The following is a 13993-nucleotide window of genomic DNA, read 5'->3' on the forward strand; positions in this document are numbered from 1 at the left end:
TGTACAACAGCAGACTTGATTTACCCTTCCAACTGCTGTTGGTACTTAGGGGGTGGCTTTGCGCATTGCCAACTCTTGGACACCTGTGCACGTTCACTCCTAAGGGAGACACCCGGGAAGGCACTTGCTGCCGTAGGTGTGTGCATCCTCAGAGTTTTGCCAAATTCCTCTCCAAAATGATGGTTCCCGTTTCCCTCGGCCTGGCCTTTTAGAAGGGCCATTGCCTCTGAACTGCCCCTTTACCAGTGAGGACAGCCAGGAGAAGGGGCAGAGCTGGGTCTGAACCTGTGTCTGGGGCAGTCCTGTATGGAAGACAACACAGGGGAAGCATTTGGCTGGTTGCCCTGTTTTCTCGAAGATCATGGTAGAAGCTCCCCTTCTTGTTCGGTTTTTTAATTTTTTGGCCACGCTACGTGGCTTGTAGGATTTTAGTTCCCCCACCAGGGGTTGAACCTGGGCCCTTGACAGTGAAAGCACTAAGTCCTAACCCCTGGACCACCAGGGAATTCCCTCCCCTTCTTGTATTAATTCAACACAGGTTTTTAATGCTAGGCCTTACGGTTAAGAGTATGCTAGGGTGGCTACATGGGTGAAGTTTCACCTTGATCCCAGATGTCATATCTGTGTCCCTGAGGGCAGGGACCAGGTCCATCTCATGACTGACAGTTCCCCAGGACTCCTCCCAGTGGGACTTCTGAGTAAGTTATAGGTCATTCATTTATTCCGTAAATATCGAGCCCCCCTGACATACTTTATCCAGTGGGGATAAAGTAAGGAGGAAACACCCAAAAAGGCCCTGTCTTCAGGGGCTTAGCTTTTAGTGGGAGCTGAGGAAAGGTGCATGAAGGTTGGTTGCACACAGTGGCACCGGGGCTGTCCTTTTTTTTTTTTTTTTAATTTTATTTATTTATTTTTGGCTGCATTGGGGCTTCATTGCTGCGCGTGGGCTTTCTCTAGTTGCGGCGAGCGCGGGCTACTCTTCGTTGCGGTGCGCGGGCTTCTCGTTGCGGTGGCTTCTCTTGTTGCGGAGCAGGGGCTCTAGGCGTGCGGGCTTCAGTAATTGTGGCATTCGGGCTCAGTAGTTGTGGTGCACGGGCTTAGTAGCTCCGCGGCATGTGGGATCTTCCTGGACCAGGGCTCGAACCCGCATCCTTTGCATTGGCAGGCGGATTCTTAACCCTTGCGCCACCAGGGAAGTCCCCCGGCGCCGTCCTTTAAACACAAGGACAGACACCTCAGGGTGATGTGTGCACTGCCCCCCACCTCCTCCGAGACAGGGCTCACAGATTCTGCGCACGCCCCTCTGCAGGGAAGGAGAGCAGGAAGAGTATCCACTGTTCCAATCTGATTTTATTGAAAAGGAAACATACAAAAATCATGTACAAAAAAAATTAACCAAACATGTACAGAAAATTCATTCCGGTATCTACAGCAGCGCATATACAGTATTTTACAGGCTGGGCCATCCCTCCCCGCTCCCAGACTCCTCCCTCTTCTGAGATTCCCCCCCTCCCTGACTCCCCGTTTCCCCCCAGCGCTTCGCCCTGGGGACTAAGGCTGGGGCGGTTTCCGCCAAAATATCCCACCCCCCAAATGAATGCCAGTGGTCACACGTGCTCTCTTCTAAACCTATGCAATGGGATTGATGGGGGGGCGGGGGGTGGTCTCGGGCAGAGCACAGGATTCACAGTCTGGGCCCCTCCTGGCCACCCCCAGATGAAGGTGAGGCAGGCATGCCCACCACCCGCCGGCTGGCTCAGGGAAGATGGCTGGGCGCTGGGCTGGGGCGGCCGTCAGACACACCCCACTCTCTGGCTCCAGGAGGCTAGTGGTCACGTTTGGCTCATTTGCTCTTCACGGGCCCCCTCCCCGGGAGGAGGGGGGGAAGCACCAGGGGCCTGAGGCCAGGCCCAAAGTGAAGGAACACTGGGAGAGAGAGAGAGAGAGAGACACCCCCCCCCCACCAGTGTCACCCCTGCAGCTGGAACGGGCAGCCAGCACCAGCAGCCTTTCCTGAGATGGTGATGGGCGGCAGAGGCGGGCGGCTCAGTCCCCACCGCCTCAGTCACCGCCGCCTTCAGACGCTGAGTCCGTCAGCCCTCTCTCCCCTGGCTCCTCAGCCAGGGACCCAGGAGTCCACATCTCCGTCAGTGCCCCGCAGGCTAGGCCGGGGCTGGGTCCGGAGTGGCTGCCCTGGCCCGCCCCTGGGACAGGCAGGGCTGGTAGTCCAGTATGCTACATGGTGCAGAAAAAGTCCCCCGCACTGGCCAGGGCGTCAGGAGGTGGGAGGGTCCTGCCCCCCACGTCCCCGACGTCCACCGGGCGGGTGCAGGCACCTAATTGGGCTCCATCTCGGGGGCTCCGCGGCCCCTGGGTAAGGGCAGGAGTCCCATGATGAGATTGTACAGGACCCTCCAGGGGGAGGGGCGGTGTCGCTGCTGCTCCTCTTGTCTCTAGGGAAAGAGAGCGAAGACCAAGTTAGAGTGGCCCTGAGATGGGCGCGCGTAGGTGGTCGGGTCGAAGGGCAGCGAGGAACAGGGCACGGTTCTAAGAGTGAGCTACGCCCTCAACCAACCCTCTGAGGTCGGTACTATTATTATTGTTCATGGGGTCCAGATACATTTCTCTGCCCACCTTGGGCCAAGGTCCTCTGGAACATGAGACTAGGACGGAAGGGATGCAGACAATGTCCTCAGCACAGGGCCTGCACATATTAGCTGTGGTCTCCTAGTCCCTGGTCTCCAGATGAGAAAGTTACCCAACCAAAGTCACACGGGGCTGAGGGGTGGGGCTGGATTGCAGCCCATCTGCCCTCCCATAAAAGGCTGGTGAGCCACACAGGAGGGGGCAGGGAGCTCACAGTCTCAGCAATTCTAGAACAATCTGTGGAAGAACTGGGAATGGTTCACCATCTGCGCTGAAGCTGCACGAAAGCATGTCGAGGTAAAGCTAACCCCCTGCCCTTTCCTCAGTGGCAGGATGAAGGCTGGGGGTAGCCTCTAGGACCATCTCAGTTCCACAGTGTTAGAAACGAAGGAAGCTAGATACAAGAAAAGGCCTCCCACCAATAAAAATTAACAATACTAAAAAACTTATGAATACCTATAGTACTCTCCACTCCCTGTACTGAATGCAGGGCTAAATCCGGTGCTAATTAGCAGGGCCCACCTAATCTCAAGAAGGTCAGATAGGGCTTCCCTGGTGGTGCAGTGGTTGAGAGTCCGCCTGCCGATGCAGGGGACACGGGTTCGTGCCCTGGTCTGGGAAGATCCCACATGCCGCGGAGCGGCTGTGCCTGTGAGCCATGGCCGCTGAGCCTGTGCGTCCGTCCGGAGCCTGTGCTCCGCAACGGGAGAGGCCACAACAGTGAGAGGCCCGTGTACCGCAAAAAAAAATAAACCATCCTAATGATCCTAATGGGTGCCTGGGGGTGGGCTGCCTGGTACCAGCCTGCCTCCTTATCACTCCCCACTAAACTTTGCAGCCAGGAGAAGGTGGCCAAGGGGGCACATCAGATTGGCAGAAATTTAAAAGCCTGCCGCTCTTACACTGCTGTGGAGTGCCACCTGGCACAGTCACCTTGGTGAGCAGGCTACCATTTACTAAGGTTGAGGGCCGGCAGACCAGACAGGTATCTGCTCTGGAGACACATGCGTGCACCTGGAGATGTGTATTTTTTTGAAGAGCCAAAAAAAAAAGCCCAAATCAACCAACAAAGATAAATAAATAAATAAAATTTTGAGACATTTCTCACCAATGAGAAAATGAACAAGGATACTACATGTCGATCCAATAAAATGCTACATGGCCATGAAAATGAATGAATTAAAGCTCCTTTGCCCATATGGATGAATCTCGAGCCTAACACTGAGAAGCAGAGAGTTTGGAGAGGAATACATACTATATCATGTATATTAAGTCTGAAACGCCCCACAATCCTAAGCATTGTTTGTGGCCTGGTAAATATGTAGTAGAAGAATCAACACCTGCAGAGGAATGGACAGGCCAATTTGAGAGGTTTGAGAGGTTTCCTTTGGGAGGGGTGAGGGGAAGAGGGTCAGGGAGGGAAACAAGGAGCTTCACAACATCCGGTTTTTGTTTTTTCTTTGAATAAGCAAGCAGTGTGGGTGTAATGTTCAGGTTGGACAGATCTGGGTGGTGGGCGCCCTGGTGTTTGTTATTCTCTGCTCACTGCTGCAGGCTTCAAATATTTTGTTTTAATGAGAGGTCTGGCTGTGGGCCTTGGGGGCGGAGCCTCAAGCGGGGCGGGGCTTCCGGCGGGGCGGGCCTCCTCCGGGCCCGCCCCCGGCCCGCCCGGGAAGCGGGGTGGCGCGCCGCAGCCGCGCGGGCGGGCGGGAGGGGCGGGCGCGGCCGCGCCGCCGCTGCTGACTCACCGGCTATAAATAGCCCGGGATATATGAGCCGCTCAGCCGAGCGCCGCCCTCAGTCCCCGCCGCGGCCGCGGACCCCGGGCGCGCTGCAGGGCTCGGGGATACGCCGGCCCCGGCCCTCCCCCGGGCCGTGACAGCGGCGGCGCGGGCCTTAGCCCTACGGCGGCTCCGCGGACACGCCGCCCCTCCCACCTGCCTGTCCCCAGCGCGACCCCGCCGCGCAGGGCGGCAGCTGCCGCACATCTGGCTGGGCCGCCGCAGCCCCCTCCCCGGCGGGAAGTCCCACCTGCCGTCTACCCCTCCCCCAGCACTCACCCGCCGTTCGTACAGCGCGTTGAGATCGTCCGCCATCCGCCGCAGCTGGGCCCCGATCTCTCGGGCCCACTGCTCCTCCTCCCCCCGGACTCCCGGGGCCGCTTGGGTGGGGCCGCCCGCCAGGGCCCCCGGGGCGCTGGGCACTGGCGATTCCAGGTGCTGCTCCGCGGGCGAGAGTGAGGGTTGTGGACCTGGGAAAAGCCGGGGGCCGTGGTCACACCCACCACCCCTCTAGGCCCTGAGGTGTCCCGGAGGGACCCGTTATCCAGGGCCTACTTCTCCCTTTTCCAGCCGCCTGATTTCTCTCCTGCACCCCACCTCATTTTAGAGATTCTGTTTTCCCCTTTAAGAGCCAGATTTCTCAGCTCCTACTCCCCAGGCAAAAAAGAAGTCCTGGGGAGGCCTTCCTGGGGTCACCTGTCTAGCCAGCCACCACCTCACTACCCGTGTTAGTTTGGAAGTGCTTCCTCTTATCCTACCTAAATACTTCCAAAACGGTGCCAAATTTTGACTGCTCCACTCAACAGATGGGGAAACTGAGGCTCACCCTAAGAAGTGGCCCAAGGTCACACAGGGCTACGGTGACTGACTACACCCAGTCACAAGCCTCAGGTCTCCTGCCCTCTAGTGTCCAACCACAGTGAAGCCACACCCCCGGATGTGGCCGAGGCCTGGAAACCTGAAGGCCAGACTGTGGCTGCCTCTGAGCAGGGGCCTGGGGGCTGGGATGCGGGAGATGCCTTCCTGCCTCCTCCCCACACGCACATTCTGAGCTCCCCTGACGTCTCTTCTTCCCTTCTGTCACGCCAGGTCCTGGCACGAGGGATCCCTGAGACCTAAAATCAGGGCCTCAGTTTCCACACCTGTGACTCTGGTCTAGAAATCGGGTCTCCTCTTGCCGCTGCTGCCAAGGAGCAGAGCCGGGGAAGTTTTCTCTCTCCTGATCTCTCTGGGGTCCGGGGATGGGGTGGGGAGGGAAACCGGGACAATCTTTCCATTGCCACCGAGTGTGCCGGCTGGGATGGGGCTAGCCGGGCACCACGGAGTTAACAGCCCATCAGGCAGGGGACCTTTAACCCTTCCCTCCCCAAGACCCGTCTCCCACCCTTTCCCCATACAATTGCCCCTCCCCCTCTCCTTCCTCCGGCCGGACTGCAGAGAGGGCGGGCCCTGGCCAAAGAGATGCAGATAAAAGGCAAAAGGCCACCCTCGACCCCTCCCCAATGTCCAGAAGTGACAGTCATCTCTGCCCACTCTCTCCAACTACAGTCCTCAGGGGGCTTCAGGGGACCCAGACCGGGAGAAGGGGGCTTGGAAACAGCTGTTGCCCGAGGCCCGGAAAAGGCCGTGGGCTGCAACTCGGGGACTGCAGTCAGATTCCAGGAGGGACTTCCCATTCGGCTTCCCCCCACCCCCTGCCTCCCACTCAGTCTTCCTGCTTCTTGCAACACAAAGACCACACTGGCCACACCCTCCCCGTGGCCCGGCCGGCTCGCCACCTCCCGCCACTCGCTCCCACTTCTCCGGTTCCTCCGTGTCTCTCTTTCCCTGCTCCCAGCATCCCTGGTGCGGGGCGGGCACTCACCGTCGGGGCGCGGGCCTCGGGGCCGGCTGCGAGGACCCCCAGGCCAGCGGGGGGCCCCCAGGGCGGCGGTGACGGCGGGCGGGGCGGTGGGGGCGCAGAGGTAGGCGGCGGGCAGCAGGGCGGGGGCGGCGGGGGCAGCAGGCAGGCCGGGTTCGCAGAGGCCGCAGGATACGGCCGAGGGCACCAGGCGGCTGAGGGGGAAGGGACGCGGGCCGTCGCGGGCCAGGCCCTCTACGGGCTCGGGGGAGCTGCCCTCCTGGCGTGCTCGGGCCATGGCGCTCCCTGGGGCCTGCAGGACAGGGCAAAGGGATGCGGTCAGCCGGGAAGTGCAGGGACCCATCCCACCCGGGGTACACAGGGCACCCCACTCCTGTACACATGGCAGGCCAGGCAGCCCAGGGCTGGTGCCCACAACACACGCAGGGCCCAGACGGAGGGGACTGTAGGTGCGTGTGATGGCCCCTCAAGACACATCCCTCCGGGCTGACCCGAGGCCTGGGCTGGCCGGAATAGCCTCCCGTGCACATGGTGATGGGCACACATGAGGGACAAGGAGGCACAGGATGGCTGTCACAGCAAGGACAAGGGCTCACGCAGGACCCAGACTTGTGGGTCTGTCAGGTGTGTGTGTGTGTATGAGGGCTGACAGCCCCGCAACACAAACTCACCCAACGTGGGACTCACACAGGGCCTGGGCTGGTGGGATTAACTTCCGGAACACAGTGATGGGCACACAGGGAGGGCAGCCAGGTACTGTGATGCCTCGCAACACACATGGGGACTCACACAGGACCCAAAGGGGTGTGTGTGGAGGGTACACAACACACACACAAAGGCTCACGCAGGACTGGCCAGCCAGACCTCCCACCTCGTCTCCCATTTGCACAGAAACATTGAGATGTCCCAGGACAGACACATACAAACACTGACCAAAACGTGGACACACACATACACACAGGCCACAGGAAGAACTATCCCCACAATGCAGAGTGGCTGGCACAACCCATCCCCTCCACCCCATACACACACATATACAAACTGTCAGGATCTCACCCGCTGAGCCACTGTTAATAGGCCCACAGACACACACATACACACTATGCAGCCCTCACAAGCACAGACAGAAACACACACCAAATAGGCACTGCCACACTTCTCAAACACACATGCCCCTCCCGACAACACACGCGCAATAGATAAGACCCACACACCTCAGTACTCACACACATATCAACACAAAACAGACCTCCATGGACACACACATGGACCGACACAACCGAAACACACCCACTTGTCACCAACTCTCAGACCCCAGGACACATGTAAAGCTGGCACACACAGACACATGTCATCAGACCCAGATGCATCACCACATGCCGGCAACAACACAGAGACGCAACAGCAGAACAGCAGACACCAACCCTCCCTCCTCCCCCAACCTCCAAACACCATCACCAACTGTCAGCCCCGGACACACACGCAAATGCACGCGTGCATGCACGCACACACGCGCACACACACACACACTACAGCTAACTCTAATCCTACACTGCCCTGGCAGCGCGCACACCTAAAGCACCCACAGAAAACACTGGTCTCACGTGACTGACATAAACACTACACACACGCAGCCCACATGACACACATGAGCCAGCCAGCCGATCAGAGACAAGCCCCTCAGACCCAACACACACACACACACACACACGCACACACACACGGGCTCAGACACAGCCTCATACAAGAGGCTGCCAGCAACATCCACTGACTGCTCTGCTCAGACCCCACAGAGCCCAGCTCCTCAATTCCCAGACGCCGATGCCAGACACACAAGGCAAACACAGACCAGACAACCCCCAGCACACACACACACACAGACACACACACCACGCAGAACTCACACAGACACCTGGAGAGAAAACAGACATCGGCACTGGGCAGGCACACCATCACAAACGCTTAGCTGAGATAGTCACAGACAGTCACAGACAGTACACACAGGCAAGACACACAAGCACACACAAACACAGCACATCGGGCAAGACACACATGTAAACACACAAACAGCTCACTCAAGCAACACATCAACACACTACAACCACACACTATAACACAGGCAGGCAATACAGACCCACAGAATCACCCCCAAACAGCACACACAGACAACTCTCACAGAGGACACAACACAGGTACACCACACATAAACAGAGCACCCGCCTTCAGGCGCGGCGTACACAGACAGAACCCCACACAAACACGCATGGGGACGGCGCGCACACCACGACGGGCCACAGCCCCACCATTCCCCGGGACTGACACAAGCACTCCCTGCAGACCCCAGCACAAACTCGGAGCCAGACACACGCACACACCCAGGCGAGACACCTGCAGATCCACAACCCCGCACACGCGCGCTCCCACGGCGGGCCCAGACGCCCCCCTGCGCTGTCACAGCCCCCCCTACCCCGCCGCCGCCACGTGCGCCCGCCCCGCCCGCCAGGCGAGCGCGGGGCCAATAACAGGCTGTTGCTGGGGCGCAGCCCCCGCCCGCAGGAGCCGCAGACTTCACGGCCCGCGAGCCGCCCCCTGTCGCCGCCCCCGGCGCGCGCGCGCGCCCGGGGTGTGGCCGCCCCTCCACGCCGTTCCCCCCCCACCCCCCGCCCCCCCCGGACTGCAGGGGCCGGGGCAGTCGGGGTCGACTCACTTCCCCGGAGCCGCACTGGCCGCCAGGAGGCGCTGCCGAGCCCGCACCCCATTGTTTGTAAACAAACCCGTCAGACCGCTGAGGCACCTGCGCTCTCGGACCCTCAGTGCCTCCCGCCCAGCGACACCAGCCTCATGGGGGGTGGGGAGGGCAGGGAGAGAGGGAGGCACGGTGTAGGGACTCAGCGTCCCCCCCACTGCTCTCCGAGTGCACTCCCGCCACCTCCTCCAGGGAGCCCACCCGGCCTGGCCAATCGCCGCTGGCTGGGACTTGGGGCGCGCACACTCACCCCGGGGGCATGAACACGCCGGAGGGGACGGTGATGGGGGGCGGGCGGCTTCCTTCAGGAGGGCGCGCCCGCCGAGCGCCGCTCGCTGCGGCTGCTGCTGTGGCTGCTGCTGCTGCTGCTGCTGCTGCTCTAACTGCAGTGGCTGCCGCTGTTGCCGTTGCTGTTGCTGCCTCGGCTTCTCCTCGGGCCGCAGGCGCGTCCGCGTCCTGGCCGCCGCCGCTGCTGGTTTCGCTGCCGTCGCCGCCGCCACCAGGCACCCGCTCGCATGTGGCTCGCGCCGCGTCTCAGGCCGCCCGGCAGATCCCGGGCCCGCTCGGCGGCAGCCCCGCCCCGCCCCGCCCCGCCCCCGCCTGGCGGGTCCCACGCCCCGCCCCCGCGTGACGCCACTGCCCCGCCCGCCAGCCGCGGACAAGTCGGGACTTGCTGGCGCGCGCCGCGCCCCCAACCTCGGCGCGGGGGGTTTCCCTGCAACCGGGGGCGGGGCAGGACCTGGCCCGGGGCGCGGAGGCGCGCTGATCGGCCGCTCAGACAGCGGGACAGCCGGACACACACACTGACACACTGACTGGGACCCACAGACACACACACCCAGAGACGTGTACGGAGACTGACCGTCTGGCGCTCCAGGGTACACAAAGTCACGTGCTGACAGGGCCTCGGGGACAAGCCGACTTGCAGACACACAAATGCACACCCTGGACAGAGGCGTGGATGCACAAACGCACACACTGACGGAGCACTCACACATCCAGACACAAATACATAATCTGACTTGCTAACAGGGTCACTGGGACGCACATACTACAATGTCAGGGACACACACAGTTGCACAAACACCCACAATGCTGAGCACACCTAGACCCACAAACCTATCAGGTTCACAAGCATGCCCACTGAGCAGGTACCCACAACACACACACAGTCTGAGAGCTTCTCAGGAAATAGAAACTTCCTGATAGGCTCAGCTGAACACACACACATACACACACAACACCTGTCACAGGGACACCTGGACACACAGCTTGATCTCGATGAAACTCCTACAGAGACACACACAAACACACCCACCCCAGCTCACAACTGACACATTAAAATTGTCAGAAATTGACCGTCACAGACACAGATCAAGTCAGACATAAACTCCCCCCATCAACAGACAGTCACAAAGTCACACCTGTGACAGGTTCCTGCTAACTGGCCCACTGATGGGACACTCCAGAAGCGTGCACATCTGACCACACTCGCCACGAGTCTGGTGGGGGAACCAGGGCTATGAGAAAGCCCCGGGCACCTGGCACGGGACATGCCCGGGCAGTCCCTGCAGTGACTCTCACTCGGGTTTTCTGCCTTTCAGTTCCCTTTCCTTTCTCAGTTTCCCATTGTCACTCCTTCCCCCACTCTGATGTGGTCACTAGGTGGTGTCCTGCCCCCCCACAAAGACTCTGGGTTCTGTCTCCCCTGCACCTTCCATTTCCTCTATGTCACACCGCAAACCAAACTGTGTCATCACAGGGCAAGTGTCCTCTGAGTGCCCAGCTCTGGGCTAGCTGAGAAGGGGTGCCAGACCCCAGCAAAGGTGGGCATATCCAGGTTCTCAAATTTGGTTCCCTCCAAGGCCAGACCCTTCGACTTCTCAAGAGCAGAAAACGCAGATCTCAAGGGTAATCTCCCTACTTTGAATATTGAGGACTAATTCAGCCTCCCTCTCTCCTTCCCTTTCCTTCCCTCATTCATTCATTTCCCCTTCCTTCCTTTCCTCCAGTGTTTTTTTCAAATCTTTTAAAATATTTATTTTAATTTTTTGGCTGCACTGCCCAGCTTGTAGGATCTTAGTTCCGTAACTAAGAGATTGAACCTGAGTCCTCGGCAGTGAAAGTGCAGAGCCCTAACCACTGGACCACTGGGGAATTCCCCGTCCAGTGTTTTTCAAACTGTGGGTCATGACCCACACGAGCAAACCATGGACTGTGAAATCACTTGTGTGGATCTTATTCTGTTTTATTGAAGTTTATTGAGATATATTTACATGCCATAAAATTCATTCTTTTTAGGTGTATAGTTTGGTGAGTTGGGACAAATGTACGCTACTGTACACCACCACAATTGAGATTTGGACCGTTTCTATCACCCCCAAAACTTCCCTTGTGCCTTTTTATAGTCAGTCCCTTTTACCTGCAACTTTAGCAGCTCTTGACCAGACTTAAAAAAAAAACAAAACAGAATATAATTTAAAAAAATTATGAAGTCAGAGGAAATATTGTTTCCTGAAAATTTTATGTATAGTGGATACATACCAAGCCACAAAGAAAATGGATGTATTGCTGACTGTAGGTTGAAGTTAACGGTGCTTGAGGGATGCTGCTTTAGACGTTTATTAAATGAGATCATTCATGGAAGTCACTGAATACAGTGTCTTACACGTATAAGTGCCTAATAAATGTTGGCTACTATCACTAGTATAACTAATTATTGTCAGTGTTTGCTCTGTGCCTGGCAGTGATCACGTTGGGAGAGAGGCTCGCAGACCAGCCTGTACCCCTTACTCCCCTTACTCACTGATCAGCGCCCTAAAGCTGCCTAGTCTAGGACTGGACACCAGGACGCCAGATGTGCTGGAATGTTCTTCTGAGAAGAAAATGAATGTGAAGGAATCTGGCTTGGTGGGTAGGAGTGGGAGAGGAGAGGGCCAAGAATCTACCAGGCCATAAGCATTGGCACCAGTCAAGATCCTCCCCACTATGTAGTCCAGATTCTGTTCCAAATTCTGGCATCCTCTTACCCCCAGACCAGGGATCTCAAACTCAAGAGCCAATACGAAATAAATGAGAGAAGTGAGTCCAGTGTAAGACAACAGGGCATGGTGGGGACTGTGGCTAAGGAGAGAAAGTGTGTTTCTCCTAGAGACATACAAAGTCAAAATTAAAAACTATATTGTGACTGGCTGAAGGGCTGCCTTTTTGAGACCCCCTACCCTAGGGGCCCAAGGAAGGAGAAGCCCCAGACTCTGTCTTCCAGACTAAATTCCCCTCCACACCTACACCAGCAGGTCTCCTGAGGGACCAAGGGACTCCCTCCTCTAAGTTCCTGGAGGAGCATTCTGGGCCTCCAGCCCTGCCTCTGGTCCCTGCTCCCCCGGAGAGGGGCCGAGAGGCTCTGAAGACCTGAGCAGGCAGCAATGCCTCTGATAGAGGATTAGAAACAGAGGCGAATAAAGGTACAAACAGAGGAGTCAGATGAGGGGAATGGAGGGAGTCAGAAAGAGAGAGGGAGAGACCAGATGGAGAGAAAGTGAGAGGGGTCAGGGATGGAGGGATGGCTTGGCTCAGGTCGGCAGTCAGGCTTGGCAGAGAGTGGAGGTTGTTTTTTTGGTTGTTTCTGTTTTTGTTGTTGTTTTGTTGTTGTTTGGGGCTGCTGGCATGCAGGATCTTAGTTCCCTGACCAGGGATTGAACCCGGGCCCCCTGCAGAGGAAGCGCGAAGTCCTAACCACTGGACCGCCAGGGAAGTCCCTAGAGCAGTTTCTTAATCTGTTCTCTACTGACATTTGAGGCCGGATGATTCCTTGTTGTCTTGTGCTTTGTAGGATGTTCATTAGTCACTCTGACCTCTATCCACTAGATGCCAGTAGCACCCCCTCCCTCTGTGAGAATCCAAAATGTCTCCAAACACTGCCAGATGTGCCCTGGGGGAGGCAAAATCAACCCAGGTTGAGAACCATTGGCTAAAAGAAATCCGTCAGGGTCTCCATAACTGTGGCTCAACCCCCCCAAAGCCTACACAAAAACTCACCCAAGAGCCGGAGCTCTGGGAACTTGAGGGCCTGACCTAGAATCCCCAGCTCGGCCACCTTCTGGCTGTGTGACATTGAGCAAGTTGTCACGTCTCTGTGCCTCAATTTCCTCACCTGTGAGTTGGGACAGCACAGGTCCCTACCTCATAGGATTGTGCAGAGTAAGAAGGTCAGTAAAAATCGGGCTTCCCTGGTGGCGCAGTTGTTGAGAGTCCGCCTGCCGATGCAGGGGACACGGGTTCGTGCCCCGGTCCGTGAAGATCCCATATGCCGCGGAGCGGCTAGGCCCGTGAGCCATGGCCGCTGAGCCTGCGCGTCCGGAGCCTGTGCTCCGCAACGGGAGAGGCCACAACAGTGAGAGGCCCGCGTACTGCAAAAATAAATAAATAAATAAATAAATAAATAAAATAAAGCACTGGGGCCTCCGTGGGTCCTTAATACATGTTACCCATCATTACTACTACCAGTGTGGGGGGGCTATTGACTCTGAGAATCCAAACAAGATCTTCAAGCTAAGACCCTCAGGTTGGGGCAGGGGTTTCAAACCGCGCCCGCAGGCCAGCCACTAAGGTGTTTCTCCAGGCCGGCACAGTTTCTCATTTTGAATTAATGCCTCTCAAAGGGACATTCAACACAGTGAAGAGATAGAGCCTCCAGACTTCGGAGCCAGGCTGCCTGCGTTCAAATGATGAACGCGAGGAAGTAGCTTCCTCTCTCTGAGCCTCAGTTTCCACACGTGTACAAAGGGGATCACCGTAGGACCCCCAAATGAAACGTGAAGATTAAATGAGTTCCTATTTGTAACGCACGTAGAAGAGTGCCCGGCAGCAGCTGGCTCCGTGTGAAGTCCCGCTTAAAGAAAATAAATGTCCCAGCTAGTTCACTGCAGACCCATAACCTTCCCTAACATCTTGAATGCC

General features: G+C 57.5%; 1 protein-coding gene across 5 annotated transcripts; it reads right to left on the reverse strand.

Moving 5' to 3' along the window:
* Positions 1–1332: 1332 nt before the first annotated feature.
* On the reverse strand, positions 1333–10681 carry BBC3 (BCL2 binding component 3). 5 transcript variants are annotated; one of them, XM_012533496.3, is made up of 4 exons: positions 10459–10681; positions 6292–6580; positions 4707–4897; positions 1333–2453 (listed from the first exon to the last, which is right to left on the reverse strand). In XM_012533496.3, the coding sequence occupies exons 1-4, from the start codon at positions 10513–10515 to the stop codon at positions 2337–2339; spliced, it is 654 nt and encodes a 217-aa protein (XP_012388950.1). In that variant the 5' UTR covers positions 10516–10681; the 3' UTR covers positions 1333–2336. The 5 variants fall into 5 exon arrangements, with proteins under 5 accessions (XP_012388950.1, XP_004271166.1, XP_033286531.1 ...); XM_004271118.3 differs by lacking the exon at positions 10459–10681 and adding an exon at positions 9285–9425; XM_033430640.2 differs by lacking the exon at positions 10459–10681 and adding an exon at positions 6960–9278.
* Between the last annotated feature and the right edge of the window lie 3312 nt (positions 10682–13993).

This window comes from Orcinus orca, chromosome 20 (assembly GCF_937001465.1).
Source record: "Orcinus orca chromosome 20, mOrcOrc1.1, whole genome shotgun sequence".
Classification (NCBI taxonomy): Eukaryota; Metazoa; Chordata; class Mammalia; order Artiodactyla; family Delphinidae; genus Orcinus; species Orcinus orca.